The following is a 19,057-nucleotide window of genomic DNA, read 5'->3' as shown; positions in this document are numbered from 1 at the left end:
ACTTTAGGACCGTGATCGCCAATTCTCTGACGGTGTGGGGTAGGGTTAATAGCCAAATTTCAATATACCTAAGTACCCACGTCGTCAAATTACCGGGGAAGTCACACCCTTGACAGACTCTGTCGAACCGGGTCGCTCTAACGACCTCGGTCTGGTGTAACCGAGCGGAATTACCAAAGTCCGTCGGTCCAAACGACAACTTACAGCCCAATCGGCTTACTGGTTCTTAAGCACGAACCGTGCTGGGTCAATAATAGAAAGCACAACAACGAGCTGGTACATTGAACAATCGGGGTATATTTATAATGGGGCATGGGGAGCACAAAGAGCAGAGTTAAAACTGAATGAGAAATGCAATTGAAATACAAACAAACACTTAGCAATTTCTACTTTAGGACGGGGCCCACGGACACACACACACACACACACACCCAAAAGAAATGGACCCCGTCGGGTCTTTATTGGACCCTCCAGCCGAGGAGGATAGGTCAACTGGAGAGTCAAGGTCTGGCTGGGTACCTGTCCGCCTCGTGCGGTCACACCGGACTCCAACCCACCACGGTGGGACTCGAACCCACGACCCAGAATCCACTGAGCCCACGATCCTGGCTGCTCGACCACCACCATCACCACGAGGAGCCCCGCAAAAGACCGCTGACGACGACGACTCTAATGACGCACACCAAGAGCAATGGCCACGATGACTGCCCTTCTCTCTTATTGACGACCACTCTACTCTTCTCTTTCACGAGGTCCGAGGGATTTCTTCCCCTGGCCACTCGCCTCCTGATTGGACGGTTGCGTCGCGCGATTCGCCGGCCGTCCCTCATTGGATAGGCCCACGGTAGGCGGGGCAACTCCCACCCTTCTGGGGAGAGTAGTCCCGATCTGAGGCGATCAGCCTCCTGATCGGACGAAGGGCGGAGTCGGAGCTGCGGTGATGAGCCTCCTGATTGGAGGAGGTCCGGTGGGAGGAGGGAACCTCACCTGTACGTGACACGTTGCACGTGGGCGATGGTGCGGAGAGCGAAGGATTGATTGGAGATGTAAAAAACATGACTATAAAAGAGACCCGCAGCGCACACATGAAATTAACCCATTAGACAGAAGGACGGGACCCTACCTATAAACACATACTTATTGAAATAACTGAACTGCGGGGACTGCTGTCTGTTTGTGTGCAAATGGCTGCCAGATTCGGAACAATATTGTGCAAGATAGTTGGTCACATGACCTGCATGACGTTTTCGATTGGGAATGCAAATTTCACACAGAAGGGATTCAATGTTCGTGTATTTTGGGAGGGGGACACAGACTGAAGTACACAAACAGTACAACATTTAATAATATATTATCATTCAGTTGAAAATGCTGTCTGATCAGTTTTTGTAAACTGTACTTAAAGGTGGTTTGGATGAAATAGAAAAAGAGTAATCAGAATTTTAAAAATTTCTCATGAAAGATGTTTCAGGGTAATTCCAGCATAACGGACGTAACATTGAGACAAAAATTGCATCACTAATGTTGAAATTTTGAAAAGGTTGGCCATATTACATATCGCAATTAGTCTCTATGGCTTTCTGATATTGGTACAAACCCCACTGTGTAGTCTACTACTAAAGCAAAAATCAACACTTTAGAGGCGTAACGGACGTGACATCAAAATAGACACAACTAAAACTGGCCATAGCACATTTCTTAAATCCTGCAAAATAACGAATTAGTAGTGTACCTTTCATTCACGGTAAGCAAACTAAGCATTAGTAGCATACTTTCTATATTCCAACGATACGATCTGTCTGTTGTTTGTTAAAATATTTTGAAAAGTTCACTGTAACGGACGTAACCCATGCGATCACATATTGGATAGTCAATGCTAGGGCGCATTTTATGATATCTTTACAATCTCTTACATACATCAGCAAACATTTGGTTGTCTAACAGCTTGTATAAGCCTCATTGCTTATCTATAGGCACAGAGAGAAATGGACCAAATATGTTGATGAGTAGTTACAGCCTGATCCTATATATCAGTAATATTCATCAGCGAATACTACTTCGGATTAAAACATTCATCAAATAGCCATATTTTCGACAAAATGATAACAGACAGAATGACTTACCGTTGGAAGACGTTGAGGCAGTTCTTTCAAGATGGCCGCCAAATCACGTGACATCATCCACGGAGTAAATATCACATAAATTATGAAAATTCAGACCTAACTAAACACCGTCCAACAGAAATCCTTTTGAAAAATACATTTTCAAATTTTATGCTTCATGTCCATTATTACGTGGAATTACCAGGTATGGTCTTCATGGTCCAGGTATGTAAAATATAGAATAAAACAAGAACGCATGTCCGAGAAATGGTTGAGGTCGTGTTTAATGGTTGAGGGCGTTGAGGTTTTTTCATTTTTTAAAACTAAAATCGCTGCCAGTCGGCCATCTTTGATCGAAACAAAATGATTTGCATATGGATACCATCATGTATCATCTGTGCCAAGTACGAACAAAATTGGTCCACACCTGTCTGTCCGAGATATGCCTGCGGACGCACTCATGGACACAAAAATTGAGACCAAATCCATAAGCCCCCGTTTCAGACGAAGTGGAGAACTGCTCTCCCCTCTGGGCAGGTGCTGCCGCCTCTCACCTTTCTCGGCTTCATGCTGTGGAAACCAAGGCATTTAAGATCATCGGCATCCCCCGCGATGAGGCTGAGTCTTTGGGTCTCTCACTCGCAGGCGGCAGGTCGGTGGTCGCTGTTCACCACAATCTCTTATCTCCCCCCATCCAAAAGCATGATCTTTTCTACCTCCATTAATTTGGTCATGACCTTAAAAATTAGGTAATGGTCAAAATGTGTCAACCCCACATACATTGCATTCACATTGTTGATACAAAATTTCATTCCGAAAGTGCCAGACGGATCCAATTGATTTCCGAGATACAGCTCGGATATTGAGAACGCAGGAAGAAAAAAACATTTCCTAAATGGGGGTTTAGTACTCCGGGGGGGGGGGAGGGGTCTAAGAAACTCTGTGGTACTATTAAAAATTGAGGTTGCAAATTGTATAAACAAACCAAACAACAATAATGTGTTCCCATATCCCATAGGGGGAGGCTTAATGAAACTTGTACAGTTCCTATCTTGTACAGTGTGCTGCCTTTTTGGCTGCTGGTTGCATCATTGGTTAGGGGCGCGGCTATGCCGCTGATGCAGTGCCCCTATTACCAGAAAACTGGTGCTAATTTCGCCGACCTTGGAAGGATGACAGGCTGCGTCAACCCCATGATGTTAATTTAGCAGCCAACGGGGCTCGAATTCAGGACCCTAGTATCCCAAGCCACCACCCAAACCGCTAAGCCAACGCCAGGCTACTTGCACAGTAACAGAAAAGGAAATGATGGAAGAGGTAAGGGTGAGGTATGAGTGCATTGGGGTCATGATGGTGGAAGGGTGCTTGTTACCTCCACCACCAAGAGTGGACAGAGGTTGTGTTTTCAACCCTGTTTACGAGCACAACATTTCAAAAAGATGTAGAAATGTTATGACAAAACGAGGTGGATGAGTCGGCTTGGTGACAACACCAAGCCAATTAGATTTTGATTCAGGTTTGGATACAGATCCGGTCTGTCAGTGGGATACAAAACGTAACCTGTTCATCCTGGCGGAGGTATGTGCTGTACCAAGTGCCATTTTAGTGTCAACTTATTACAAGCACAGTGGTCACACAAATGTCGAACATGAAAGATGTGACACATGGGCACATGTGAAAGATGGAGTTTGTGTGTGGGCACACGTGGGGAAACAGCAAATGCCAACTTGCGATGCTGGTTATCGCCGCATGGAGGGCAGGATCTCCAAGGAATCCTTTTGTGTTCTTGCCCGATCGAATAGCCATCACACTAAATATCGGTATTCCCATCAGCAAAACAACGGGTCTTATAGCCTGGTGCATATAGAATGGTGTATGTGTGTGTGTGTGTGTACAAATCTGTAAATATATATATATATATATATATATATATATATATATATATATATATATATATATATATATATATATATATATATATATATATATATATATATATATATATATATATATATATATATATATATATATCTTCTTCTTTCGGCTGCTCCCGTTAGGGGTCGCCACAGCGGATCATCCGTATCATCCACATAACGATTTGGCACATGTTTTACGCCGGATGCCCTTCCTGCACAACCCTGGTCGCCTCTTACGACACAGGGATATGGTACACCTATTTTAACCGGGGTATACACCGGCCCAGTACACTGGTACTCATTTCGCCGACCTCAGGATGACAGGCTGAGTCAACCCCCTGGTGTATTAATTCAGTGGCCCAACGGGGCTTGAACTCAGGACCTTTTGGATCCCAAGCCGCTGCCCGAACCACTGTGCCAACACACCAGGCTATATATATATATATATATATATATATATATATATATATATATATATATATATATATATATATATATATATATATATATATATATATATATATATACATATATATATATATATATATATATATATATATATATATTGCTGCAGGCTGGGGACCGGTGGCGAGAGCGACCACGAGGTGGGGGAAGTTACGTCGTCTCCCACCAGACTCCCGGAATTGTAGGCCGTCACTCACGGATAATTCAGTGACGCGGCGGGTCGCTTAACCGACCGTGGACGCCAATACCTCCACCACGTGGCGTAGGATCTTTTTGTCTCGAACCAACTTACCTAATTAATCACGCGGTGTCGCTGACCGGGGAACCACGCCCTCGGTACACCTTGCCCAATCCGGATCACTCTACAACGACCAACTACCTTTCCGGATCGGATGCAGCCGAGCGGAACTACCAAGGACGTACCGGCTCGAATGAACAGAATATCGGAAATAAAGACCCGGCGAAAACTCAGATCCAAACCATGCTGGACCAATGATGCAAAAGACGAAAAAGAACTGGGAACATTTCTACAATCATTTATTTACAATAAAGCGAGGAAAAATATGTGGCACAGGAACAGGTTTATTGGGAATGTTATGCAGGGGAAGATGAGAGAAAGATGTAGTGCGACAATTTTACAGCAACTTACAAAGGAGACACAGAGCAGACTTGTGGCGAGAATAAAACAGGCAAGATTTACAATGATCAAATAAAAACACTTATGCAATTCCACTTAAAGACGGCGCCACACACTCAGACGAAAATAAACCCAGATGTATGGCAAAGGACCTTTTTCAGCCAGAGAGGGAGGTGAGCTGAGATCGCAGTTCTTTCGGGTACCTGAACGTTAGAGGGAAGAGATGCTCCATGGTGTGGCACCTGCCAATGGTCGTGCAGCTCGGTCCACGGCCGCACGCGTGGGTGGAGACAGTGTCTGCGAAGGAGACTGGGTCGAGTAGAGCGGAGTCCGAAGTGGGGATCAGGGCTGCAGACAGGACCCTACGAGAAACCCGGTCAAGGTCGGATCGAATCTTCCCAGCTCTCTCACACTTGAAACGAATGACCCCCAAAGAGCGCAACCACTCCATGACCTTCCTCTTTTTTTTTGCTATCAGCCGACGAACTGTCTCACTCCAACGCTCTGCTCAAGACGACTCACTTTCCAGCTCACTCTCAAGACAACTCACTTTCCAGCTCACCCGACCATTCTGAATGAATGGTGTGGTAATTTAAATTTCCCCCTCAGCGGGGAGAGGCTTGGTGAAGCCGATGTCACTGTTCACCCTGTTTGGACGGGGTTTCCATGGGGCCACCCTTTCTGGACAGAGGTTTCAGCCATACCGGGAAGCCCGCCCACTCCACGCGTGTTTGGACTCGCCAAAAAGGTACTACACAAAGATTCTGCGTCGGAAGCGAGTTGCCGGTTAGGCGAGTCGGTGAACACGAGCTTGTTCAGCCCATGCGAGAGTAGCAATTGAGATGAAGGTGCGAGCAGGCAGAGGGTACCGTGGGTCGTCGTGGATGGGATATGATGATTTATTAATCTAACTAAAGAAACATCGCGACGTTCCCCAGTGTCTTCCCACTACACACAAGGAGGGATTCTATCTACACATATACTTTATGGAATAACTGACTTCAGGACAACTGTATGTTTGTATGCATACGGTTCCGAGAACCATAACAATATATTGTTTCGAATCTGGAAACCATGCACACTCAACATTCAGGTCCCAAAGTTAGTTATGCCGGTAAGTACGTGTGTATTCAGGACCCTGTACTTTTGTTAAGCGGGAGGATTAAATGTGGGCGTTGTGACGTCTTTAGTGAGGTTATTATATCCAACGAGCCATCAAATAAACCATCCCATCTGCATGATCCATTCCCCATCACAATCCACTACCCACCACCCACACAATCTCTACAAGCACTCTGACTTGCCAGGGCAGGGTCTTGCTGCCATTCCTTGCCGCTCCCACCAACGCTCCTTCCACAAACGATTTAACTCTTGCACCAACGCAACATGGATACTGTTACTCTTCGAGAGCGGAGCCACGTAGAGAATATGGGGTCTCCGAACAGGCGCCATGGCTCTGCCGGGTAGGGTGCGGCCGTGGGCCAATGAGGTATGGACAAGCGAGATGATTCTCACCAAGGCTCCTCCCCGTGTGGGAGGAGATATATCTCCGAGACGCTCTGTGCAAGGAGAGGTGTGTGTGGATGAGATTCGCGTGGGTTAGAAAGAGTTTTGACAGTGGCTAGTCGGGTTTTGAGGCAGTTTGTTCATGGAGCCTGAGTCAGTTGCAGTTTGTTCACAGTGGCTGTTGCGGGGAGTTCTGGCCTGTTTTGTGAACCCGACTATTCGCCACGCGGGCCGCCACGAGCCACGAGTCCCACACGTGCGGCTGGGACCTTCGACGGCCCAGATGCCCATCCGAACTCTGACCCCCAACTCGTCTCTCTCATCGGCTGGAGGGTCCAATAAAAACTCCAGGGTTTCTTTTCTTTTTGTGTGTGTGACTGCGTGTGGGCCCATCTATAAGTAGAATTGTTTAAGTGTTTATTTCATCATTGTAAATACTGCATTGCATATTCACGATAAGTCTTGCCCTGTGTCTATATTTTATTGTAAATAAATTATTAGAAATGCTCCCAGCTCGTTTCCGTCCTTTCTTTAGTTGGTCCAGCATGGTCCGGGTCTGAGTTCAGATGGGGTTTCATCCCCGGTAATCGGTACATTGTAGCCGGAACGTCCTGGGCAGGCCCGCTCGACTGCATCCGAGCCGGAGTTGGTAGGTGGAAGTCGATACTCTACCGTAGATGGTAGAGTGATCTGGTTCGGCCAGACGTTCCGAGGGCGTGAATCCCCGGTAGCCAAGACTGCGTGGTTACTTCGGTATATTGGATCTAGACAATTAACCCTACGCCACGCGACCGAGATATTGGCGTTTCATGGTCGATTAATCGACCTGCTGGCTTCGAAGTTATCCGAAGCGACGGCCTATAATTCCGGGGAGACGGTGTAAACTTCCCCACCTAGCTATCGTTCCCGCCACCAACCCCCGGCCCACAACAATATATATATATATATATATATATATATATATATATATATATATATATATATATATATATATATATATATATATAAAATCAATCGTACCTCCTGGCTGTTATGATGAGCATTTGATGTTTAAACAATGGATGTGGTCATCATTGGTTAGATATTTATCGGTACGTCATCTTGATGAGGGTAAATAAGCCCGAAATCGGATCGGTGGCTCCGCTTGATGTTTAACTGATGTTGACCACGTAATCTGTCTGTTTCACAGTCACCGGACCGAGGCCTCCGGATTGGAGGTGACGCTTTGGTGTAGGACATTATGTCCATTGGAGATGAGGAGAGTGCTTGACACACTCCACATATTTCATATATATATATATATATATATATATATATATATATATATATATATATATATATATATATATATTGTTATGGTTGTGGAAATTCACAGGACACCATATAGGTCCTTAGATCAGTTATGTCGATAAGTGTGTGTTCAGATAGATTTCCCCACCGATGTTTAACGGGAAATTATTCGTGTGCAAGGCTGTGAATCTTCAGTTAGCCGTTTTTCTTTTACTATCTTTATTTTGGACCAACCGCTTCACAACAACCACCTCCACCACCAACATCAACTCATCAACCATCTCCACAATGATCACCACGACATCCGCTCACAACCAACGCAACAACGAACAGCAAAGCCTCACCATCATCTCCATTGCGCCACCATCTTTGCGCCAGCGAATTCACCCACGTCCGCTCTCCTTCGTTGGCACCAGGGTCGTTGATATCACCCACGTCCGCTCTCCTTCGTTGACACCAGGGTCGTTGATTTCACCCACCTCCGCTCTCCTTCGTTGGCACCAGGGTCGTTGATTTCACCCACGTCCGCTCTCCTTCGTTGGCACTAGGTTCGTTGGTTTCACCCACGTCCGCTCTCTCCGAGCTTCGCATCGAAATCGGATCAGGAGATTGAAGGGGGCGGAGCCAGCGGGGGGTCAGAGGTGAGGGATCGGAGATCAAACCTCACCTCACGGATCCCATATAAAGGCGCGCAGAGACGCAAAGCCAGGAGATGTGTGGAGTTGTGTGGAGCTGCGTTGGGAGCTGGATCAGTCTGGAGTCTGCAGTCTGCAGTCGGTGAGGAGCTGGAGAGAGCGGAGGAGACGGGAGCCTGAAGCGCAGCCTGCCATGCCAAGCCGAACTGTGGGTCGCTGGGGAGAGGCCGGAGAGGAGTCGCCAACCAGCGGCATAACGGTCCGAGGTGATCGGGCTCCGGGACAGTCCAAACGACGCGGAGGAATGGACGGGCTCTAAAGAGAGCATCAACTCTGAGAGAGCAAAGGCCCATTCGTTCCTCTGAGGCGTTGTCGACTTGGCCCGATCGATCGGACCGCTCGACGAGGCCTGGGCCGCGCCGCGGTCACGCCAGCTGCCGTGTGGATGGGACGCCAAGGAGCACCCAGCGAGTCACCACGAAGGCGGCAGGTAACCAGCGTGGCCTCTCGGAGCTCCTTCGGTCTCCCAAGCTCTGAGAAACATTAAAGGCTTAAGAGCCAGGGCCTTTTCTTTCTGGGGTTTTGAATGAACGTTGTGGCACCATGTATTTAAGTAGAACTGTTAAGTGCATGTAAATAAATAATAATAGAATGGTGGTAGTTCTTTTTCTTGCTTGTGTTTTGTACCATACGTGCATTGGTTGCATACATGACTGCATGATTGTATACGTGCATTGCTTGCATATATGACTGCATGATTGCATATGTGTCGTTCTATAAATAAATGTCCTTGTGTGAATGTTAACCCGTTCGTCGTGTCCTTTTTCCTTCAAATTGAACTGCCGTATTGCATTCAAAATATAGCTGGCTTTTTAATAGCCGATAATAGAATCGGATCGAACGGGGCTTTCGCGATAATACCCTGCTCGGTTATCCCAAAACGGAGCGAGCTGCTTAAGCGGCTCGTATCCAAGCAGGCACCGATGAGGTACAGTCTCTCGGTAGTCTGCCCGCTCGATTAATTAGGTAAATCGACCATTCGGCGATCGGACCCTGTAGCGCAGGTAGAGTGTTGACTAGGCTGTGGTGTGCATTAAAAACACACCCCTAGCGGGATTTCGGCGTTGTTCCGAAAGCTGCGACTAGATTGCTACGTCGGTGGGCGAGCGCGGCTGCTATTAGCGAGACGCAGCCGCCTGCACGCCGGCGGGCAGAAATCTGTAACAATATATATATATATATATATATATATATATATATATATATATATATATATATATATATATATATATATATATATATATATAAAATTTTATCTGACAATGGTCTCCTCTCCCAACTATATATGGCACACAATGATCTGAAAGTAACCCTCCTTCCCCCTTTCACCCTCCATAACCCAAAACGGACATTATAAACAAATCTTAATCCAGTTCTCCGATGATGTCAAAATAGGAATAGATGGAACAGAACATCAAATTGTTGGTGTTTAAAAAGTACAACTTACCTGAACCACCCTTACACAATGTACATAAAATTGAGCAAATGTATGCAAGTAAATATGTTCACTCTATACCCATTGGTTGGACAGCTGGCCTGATGCCACCCACAATAATTATAACCTAGAAAAAAAATCATATGTCCATCATTTTGCTAAGCCTAACGCCCACTACATTTTCGGAAGTGTCACATTCACAATGGCCAAAACCTCCCCAGGAACACTTGAGAACGTCTGACCAGAAAGCCTGGTGTTGTCTTAATGGTAGGTGGCTGGCTTAAGATCCTAGGTTCTTCAGTTAAAGCCCTTGTTGGGCCATTGATTCAACACCAGATATGGTTGACTCAGCCAATCATCTTTTCGAGGTCAGTAAAATGAGCACCAGTGTACTGTTAACAGGGGCATTGCATCAGCGGTACAGCCGAGCCACAGCCAATGATGCTACTTGCAGCCTAGTGCTGCACACGAAGGAGGCGGAGAAGGTCTGACTCGATCCAGCGTGTTCAAAGTACACAAAGACTTAAACCAAAATGCACATTTTATTGAAAACGACAATATTGACAAGTACAGGATAAAATACAAGCAAAAGCAGCACATTCATACATAATCAAATAAATATGACTTTAAATATACAAAACTTCAATATAGTACTTTTGGCAAAACATAATGAAAAGAAAGGCGAAACAGACTAAAGGGAATGGTCAACCCAAAAGGCAAAAGTGAGTTCTTCTTTGACGAGGACAAGTGTCGAATAAAGTTAACGCTGAAGTCCACAAGCCATTGTCCAGACAGTCTGCAGAAGTAAAACAAAGTTAAAGAAAAGCTCTTCTTTTTATGTACACTCTTCTCTGGAAAATATACTCTCTGTACAAGAACTCTTCCTTTTAAAAAACGAAACAAGCAAGCGACTTGCAAGTACAGCAGGCAAGCGATCGATCGCCCTCTGAAGTTACCATGTGAGCGTTGACGGTACAGAGCACAATGTGAATGAGCTAGCAAAACTTTCTTGTTCCCATCCCAACTTTCCTCCCCCTTCCCCAAATAAAATCCGTGGTAGCCAAAATTTGCCGTGACTGAAGGAGAATGAAAAAGCTTACGCATGAAGGGAGTAAACGGATAACCTTCATCTTTGATCAGTTCAGGCTGGTGAGTGACTTAGCGAGAAGCACGCAATGCAGCAAGCTGCACAGAGGCGATGGTTGAGAAGCAGGCTTCGCGAATGAAGCGCGCTCAGAAACAAACCCTGTCAAAAGCTCACCTGCCAGTGTCCACAGCAGAACCGAAATGCGTGTGAGGGAAGAACTTTGTGAACACAAAAGGGGGGAAACTTGAGGAATTACTCGAAAAGGAGAAACCTGACAGGACATGAAGAAACATTGCCGGATCAAGGGAAAGGAAGAGGCAATGGGGCGGAGACGTATCCGGTCTCTCCGGGTAAAATACAAAGGAAGTCGAAGAGAGACATGAGTGGTTAAGTGTGCTGGGCTGCAAGTTCATAAAGTCCAGCATTCCCTTTAGTTGAGCCACTGATAAACTCGTGAGAACAAATAACAAATGTGATCAAGGCATTCAATCATCCAGTGCAATGATATCTGCGAGGTTGAGCACCGTCGTGTCTAGTCTGCCGCTCCGAGTATCTGCCATGCCAAAGCCATTTCCCAAAACTCTTTGGCGTCCAGCAGCATCCCGCGAGCCACCCATTGTGGCCACACCAAATCCCAGTATGGAAGGTGAGTGGGCGGCTGAAGGTGAGGACGTAGCAGTGACATGTGGCCTCGAGCCAAGACGGTTCATCCCAGTTGGTGTATGCGCAAGTGACGAGGCCACGACTCCTCCTACTGTTCCGCTTCCCACACCACCTCCAGCACCATTACCAAGTGTGGTGGGGCCACTCGTGTTCAACACATCTCCGTGACTGTGTTGACAAGCAGCGGCGTGGCAACCATCTCGGAGACCATTGGAAAGAGGAAGCAGACCCAAACCAAGCGAGCCGTTGAGATGTGAGGCTGCCGCAGGGAGCGGCATTGATGCCGACAAGGGATCGAGGAAAAGTGGAGAAGGAGGATAAGGATAAAAAGGAGCAGCTGTGAGTGAGGCTGAAGATGATGTGAGTGATGGCTCCGATGACTCGACGCTGGTTGGGAGGCCGAGGGCAAGGCTAGAAAGCGAGGAGCCGAAATGCTGCCAGGGGGAGAGTGGTCGAGTATGAGGAGCCTACAAGACAGAAAGAAGATTATGAGCAGCACGCTCGTGATCAGATGTCTCACTAGGTTATAAAGAAATACTGAAAAGGTCACCCATTTGATTGCCACGCTGAGGGAAACAGCATTATCACAGCAACCATGTACCCAGGAGAAAAAAAAAACATCTGCAATCTATACAATCGCTTGCCTCACACTATATGGACACCTTCATAATTAAATTTATGATGGGGCCTTGCTTATTTACATATTCTGATCCTCGCTGCCATTGCTCTTCTTTGGTTCTTCAATCGGTCCTTCTGTCTCCACGAGACAGCCTCCATCCTATGCCAAAACCAAGCTTTGGACCTCCACATCAGCGAAGGCGAAAGCTCGTGCCCGGCATCGTTATAGTGTATGGGCAACGTATGTGGCGAGCAAAGATTTAAATAATATTTTTCTCGACGCATATTTGAAATGCCTTTGTGGAGCATGAGCGTATGCTCAAGACAAAGTAAACCATGGAGGAGCTCTCAGTTGGACTCGAGTTCATGAAAGAATAACAGATTGGTATGTATGTTTAAGATGAGTGCAAGTTACACCAACTTTGTCATGAAAAACCACATGAAGCGAAGATTTTAGAAAAAAGAAAGAGGAGATTAGACGATGAGTTTGCTATGGAAATGTAAGCTTCATCTTTATAGCAAGAGGAAATTTCTGGTGCAAAATATCACCACAAATGGCATGTCCACAATACTCCCATTTACAAAGGAGTGCCGTTTGGGAAAAGTGCCTGCGTCCAAACATCAAGTCATCGGGACCACGGGAACGATAAAAATCCAAGGACACACTGACATTTGAACAGTGATGACACCACTGGGGTATGGCAAAAGCTCGCTAAACAAAACGATATCTCCTTAACATCCTGCATCCGTAAGCAATGGCAAAAAGAGGAACAAGTTAATGTTGAGTTGATGAAATGGTTTTAAACGTGAAAGTGACAAACATCTACAAGTGCTCAAAAACCGGAGGGGGAGTGGCTGGGGGAGGTTCGTTGTGAAAACACAGCTTCATTAATAAGATGCCGATCTTGCAGTGGTGAAGAGAAAGAAAGTGCTTGAAAACCTCACCTGCAGGTCTCCCTGGAGTAATGAGAACAGCTCCAGACCTGTGGGCAAAGAGAATCGACATTTGAGTTGTCCATCAAAGACACACCTTTTAAAAAGACATCACACATGACGTAGTTTCACAAACATCGGCATTTGCTGTCGCAGCATGGAGTGTTGGCTGGAGACGCTCTTTACCGTGTTTAAAAATCAAACTGCGAGCAAGTAAAAAGTGCGTTTACAAAGATAGTTGACTAAATCCAAAGCTTTCCTAAGAAGATGGTTGCTCAGTTTGGCTCATGATCAAATGCTCTCCAGTGCATAACGCATTCGGAAAGATGTCGACACGACGATCTTCCGGTTCACTTGCAACGAAATTGTGACTTAAGTTTGTTTCACCATAAAAAGCCAATGGCACACAAAATCACCGAGTGTGGCCAGTGGTCACTGCCGACGTAAGCGGCTCAGCCAAATTCCATCAGTTCCACAAACTTCACTCCAAGCTTGTGTAACAGAAAATACTTTTCACAAGCCTGGAGAGATGTCTCTGCTGGTACACAAAAGGGTATCACAATGAGTAACAAAAATGTCTTCAATGCAACTGAAATCGTGATCGCACTTACAACCAACTTCTCCACCCAGTTTACCTGCCCCGCCAGACTCAAAAGCCCTTTCATCAACTAGCAACACCTCTCCCTCCCACTGCCCTGACACATCTTTCCAAAAATGGAGAAAAAACATTCATGAATGCTTACAAAGCCATGTTGATGCCCAAGATGGAAAGGGCTGGAAAATGGAAGGACGACGATGGTGCGAAAGACAGAAATGCAATGTGATAGCACGGATAGCAGAAGGTTATGGTGATGTGTTTAAAAACCTGTGCTGGAATCTGCATCGGGTTGGAGGCGGTTTGGCTGTGCCAGCTTGTTGATTGGTAATGGAGGTGGTGTTGTCTCCTGCAAAACTTCACGCTTTATCCGTGGCCTCCCATAGTACAACGCTATGAGGGAATCAGGTGATTGTAGAAAAGTATGGGAGGGTAAGGAATAACAGAGGGTTGTGCTTGAAGGGAAACTGAAAGACATAGAAAGACATCTCCCCAAAGTGGATGTGTAGAAGCCCAGAAATTTTCGGCATCAATTATGGATGGGCATTTTTGCCTTGGAAAAAAAACACAAAACAAAACTAGAAGGGCACGCTTCAACAACGCGACATGGCCAGATATGTCTCCGCCCACATTATCACATCATTTATACATACTTGTACCAAGTTTGATTTAAATCCCTGAACGGAGATTCAGAATATTAAATAATTCTGTCTGCCAGACCATGCGTCCGATCAGGTTGAAATTTAAAACTTGTATTCCCCATGACTGTGAGATCATTATTGTGACTTTTCATTTCAGTTGATGAAGCAGTTCAAGAGAAATATATTTTAAAAAGATTTTCATTCAATCCAATATGGCTGCCAGACCATGCGACATACTACGACAAAGGTGGAGAAGTTTTTGTTCCTCATGGATCGGCGATCATACCTGCAAAGTTTCGCCTCGATTTGTTCAACTGTTTCAGAGAAGACTATTTTTAAAGGTTTTTATGTTAAAAACAATATGGCTGCCGAACCACGTGACGATGACATAATCAATTTCCCTCCCACCCAGATGACCCTCAAAAGTTTTCATACTGATCAGATGTGGTGTTCTACAAAGGCAATTATGACGCCATAACGAAGGCACCGATGACATCATGAAAAAAAAAACTCTCACTTATCCACCATGAGGAGTACTTGCCACGTGCCAAGTTTAAAGTTTCCATTAAGCGGTTTCGGAGATGCAGAGGTCCAAAGTTTTTCCTTTTTTCCAACGTGGCTGTCACACCACATGACCTCTGATGCCATAATCATCAAAACATCTTATACGAGTCATCACACTTATGGTGAAAATTTAGAATCAATCGGTTAAGCGGTTGCAGAGAAAATCAGAATGGACGTACGTACGTACGCACGCACATCCAACCCGAAAACATAATGCCTCTGGTGACTTCGTCAACAGAAGCATAAAATAAAAAATAGCTGAAGGTGCAACACCTACAAACACAATCTGTACAATTTGACCCCACTTAACATGTCCCTATTGGGTACGAGGAAGCGAATCGAAGTAAGCTTCCTCACATGTATAAACACAACCATCTATAAATCTCTTTGTTTCTCCAACATGAGCCTTGAATTTGTACAGTACATACAAAAAGACAACACCAACATAACCCTTGACCATGAAAGGGAGAAACCGGCAAAAGGTTTCTGAGTACTGACCCATGTATAATGTGTGATATTTACTAAACCCAATAAGGGCATAACTGAAAAATGATGAAACGCCCTAAAACTCGAACTTGTTCTGTAACTTATAATAATAAAGTAATGGGCCAAGTTTCAGTTAAATATGTAAGAGGGTTTGGGAAAAAGTCTGAAAAACGAGTTGGGATTAGCGGACGGACAGACAGACAGACAGACAGACAGACAGACAGACAGACAGACAGACAGACAGACGAAGAGTAAACCTAGAGTCCCCTCTGGTGAAACCAGTAGGGACGAAAAGCGGGGAGAGGATAGATAATGAAGTGAGATTGAGGGTGCACATATTGGGCTCACCTTGCAACTCATGCTGGAATGGTGGTACTCCAGGAAAGTCATGGAATCCAGAGGACAGGAAACCACCACTGCCCGCATGCTCCAACCCCACGGCATGCGGTGAGCTACCCGGATAAATTGGCACCCTGAAAAAGGCATAAATTCGTTTTACTGCTTTACCTCTGGTCTGCACCTCCCCCAACACAACCTGACCACTCTTTAAAAAGCGACACCACACAAACTTTTCCTTTAACACTGTCAAAGCAAAATGTAAATGGAGAGTGGGGTGAAGGTGAGATGTTATAATCGAGGAGAAAATAGCAAAAAGGGGATCAGAGACCTGCCATTGGTGATATGTGGAGACCCTCCACACAATTTCTTAGCAGGTGGCGATTCTGATTCATCCCCAGAGGAATCGACGGTCAGGTCCACCACGGTCCCACCCTCACCCAATTCCTGTGCACCATCCGTTCCAGAGCCCAGCAGCATGGAGTAGTTTTGCTCTAATTGACCACAACCTGCAGTGGCCAAGATTATTGGCTGAGAGACATGTAAACAATTGGCGACAACCTGGACTCGCCAGAGTTGGTAAAAGCTATTATGAGCACATACAATGAGCATACAAACGTAACCCCCGAGTGTGTGTGACAAATTGACCGAGATGAATATTAAAGACGCTGTTAGAATGAGTAACTTGCCATGTTACCAGTAGTAGAAAATGACTGATTTTGATGCACAACAATTTGATACCACCAAAGAAATTTCAAGCTGCTTATGTGAGCCAAAGATCCTTGGGATTTGGTCAGCAGGTTTCCTAGCAATATAAAATTTCATTTATATAATATTCTGAGATGTAAAGTTGAAAAATTAGCTCAAGAATCATGAAAAACAAACAAATAAACAAAGGGTATCTTAATGTGACTCTCAAAGCAGTGTGAAAACGAAGTGAGCGACATTGCCGAGCAGTTAGCCGACCGCAGAGCCCGACATCCGATCAAGACAAACTTCCTTTTTCATTGTGCATTACTCTTTCACAGGGAGAACAGTCGAACTTCCTTGCACAGCTGGTACGTGTCTTCCTCAAATTGTAAGAGTTTTGGGCACTTTTTCGAAACTATACTTTTCGATGAAAATTTGACTGATCTTTGCAAGTCCTTTGGAATAAATCGATTCCCACAAACATAGCACTCTTCAGGATTAAAATATTGCTTTACCTGCGTTGCTCAATTTCCGTTGCATTTTGTTGAGGTGTTTGTAATCGTTCTCGCATTTGCTTCTATTCTCCTCACAAATATATCAACTGCATTTGGGCCTTTATATGAGTAAAGCTCCATTTTGTTTAATGCGCTAACATTCATACACTTTACGGTGGTGAAAAAACGTTTGTGAACCCTTTAGAATTTTCTGTATTTCTGCATAATTTGACTTAAAATGTGATCAGATCTTCATCTAAGTCCTAAAAATATAGATAAAGAGAACCTGATTAAACAAATAGCACAAAAAAAAATCTACTTTTTCATTTATTTATTGAGCAAAATGATCCAACACTCAATTTCTTTGTCAGAAGAAGTTTCTGAACATCGACATTGAGTAACTGGTGGCACCCCGTTGAGCAGCAATAACTTCAACCAAACGTTTCCTGGAACTCTTGATCAGTCCTGTACATCAGCTTGGAGGAATTTTGTCCGATTCCTCCTTGCAGAACTGCTTCAACTCAGAGATGTGTGTGGGCTTTCTTACATGAACTGCCACAATATTTCAGTTGGGTTAAGGTCTGGACTATGATTGGTAATTCCAAAACAGAAAATCTCTTCTGCTTCAGCCATTCTGTTGGAGATTTACCTGTGTGTTTAGGATTGTTATCTTGCTGCATAACCAATTTTCTCCTGTAGTCTCCCTGACATTCTCCTGTAGAATTTGCTGCTGCAATCCAGAATTCATGGTTCCATCAATGATGGCAAACCGTCCGGGTCCTGAGGCAGCAAAAGCAAAAAAGCCACAAACCATGACACTCCGTCCACCATGCTTCACGGTTTGGATGAGGTTCTTATGTTGGAACACAGCGTTTGCTTTTCTCCAAACATACCGTTTCTCATTTAAGCCAAAAAGTTCCACTTTTGACTCATCTGTTCACAGAACATTCTTTCAATAGCCTTCGAGATCATCCAGGTTGTCTTTGGAAAACTTGAGACGGGTGGCAATGTTTTTCTTGGAGAGCTGTGGTTTCCTCCTTGCTATCCCCTCCTGTGCACACCATTCTTGTTCAGTGTTTTCCTGATGGTGGACTCGTGAACAATGACATTAGCCAATGCAAGAGAGGCCTACAGATCCTTAGACGTTACCACCCTGGGGTTCTTTATGATATCCTGGATTATTGTACACCTTGCTCTTGGAGTGATTTTCATTGGATGACCGCTCCTGGAAAGAATAACAATGGTGTTGAATTTTCTTTATTTGTAAACTATCCGTCTGACAGTGGATTTGTGGAGCCAAACATCTTTAGAAATGGTTTTGTGAGCCTTTCCAGACCGATGAACATCAACAACTCTTTTTCTGAGGTCCTCAGAAATCTCTTTTGATCTGGGCAGGACCCGCTTCCACAAACCTGTGTGGTGAAGACCGGACTGATGGTGATGAACAAAGTTTATGTTTTTCATATAGGGCACGGCCACCCAAACTCACTCCTCATTGTCATCCCATTGATTGAAAAACCTGACTGTAATTACCCCCCTTCATTGAGATGATTAACCTCGAGGTTCACATACTTTTCCAACAAAGAAATTGAATTTTGAATCATTTAACTCGATAAATAAATGAAAAAGTAGATTTTTTTAATGCGATTTTTGTTTAATCAGGTTCTCTTTATCTAATATTCAGACTGAGATGAAGATCTGATCACATATTCGGTCAAATTTATGCAGAAATACAGAGAATTCTAAATGGTTCACAAACTTTTTGTCACCACTGTAGTTAAAGCCTTTTCATGCTTTTGATAGTTGCTCATATGTGAAGACTGGATGTGAAGAGCAAAGATTCGTTTTTATTTGTGATACACTACTAAGAAGTCCCCATAAATAACTATGAGGTGCTTTAACCT

The 19,057-nt window shown here is 44.7% G+C and overlaps 2 protein-coding genes across 7 annotated transcripts in view; one reads left to right on the top strand and one right to left on the bottom strand.

Moving 5' to 3' along the window:
• The window catches only part of LOC147020979 (uncharacterized), a 192,273-nt gene that overhangs the window by 85,705 nt on the left and 87,511 nt on the right, over positions 1–19,057 (top strand). The gene's annotated exons all lie outside the window — the stretch shown is intronic.
• Positions 10,570–19,057, bottom strand: part of LOC147020980 (E3 SUMO-protein ligase PIAS2-like) — a 62,846-nt gene continuing 54,358 nt past the window's right edge. For all 6 annotated transcript variants that reach the window (XM_085890747.1, XM_085890748.1, XM_085890751.1 and 3 more), the window contains exons 11-15: positions 16,301–16,478; positions 15,982–16,106; positions 14,213–14,335; positions 13,360–13,397; positions 10,570–12,263 (exon numbers count right to left, since the gene is read on the bottom strand). In XM_085890747.1, the coding sequence (XP_085746873.1) occupies positions 11,619–12,263; positions 13,360–13,397; positions 14,213–14,335; positions 15,982–16,106; positions 16,301–16,478 (1,109 nt within the window). In that variant the 3' untranslated portion in view covers positions 10,570–11,618. The remainder of the gene's footprint in view (positions 12,264–13,359; positions 13,398–14,212; positions 14,336–15,981; positions 16,107–16,300; positions 16,479–19,057) is intronic.

This window comes from Eptatretus burgeri, chromosome 8 (genome assembly GCF_056783735.1).
Source record: "Eptatretus burgeri isolate ZD-2024b chromosome 8, Ebu_testis_v1, whole genome shotgun sequence".
NCBI classification, from domain to species: domain Eukaryota; kingdom Metazoa; phylum Chordata; class Myxini; order Myxiniformes; family Myxinidae; genus Eptatretus; species Eptatretus burgeri.
The sequence above is the reverse complement of the archived record's forward strand: the minus strand, read 5'-3'. Positions and strand labels throughout refer to the sequence as shown.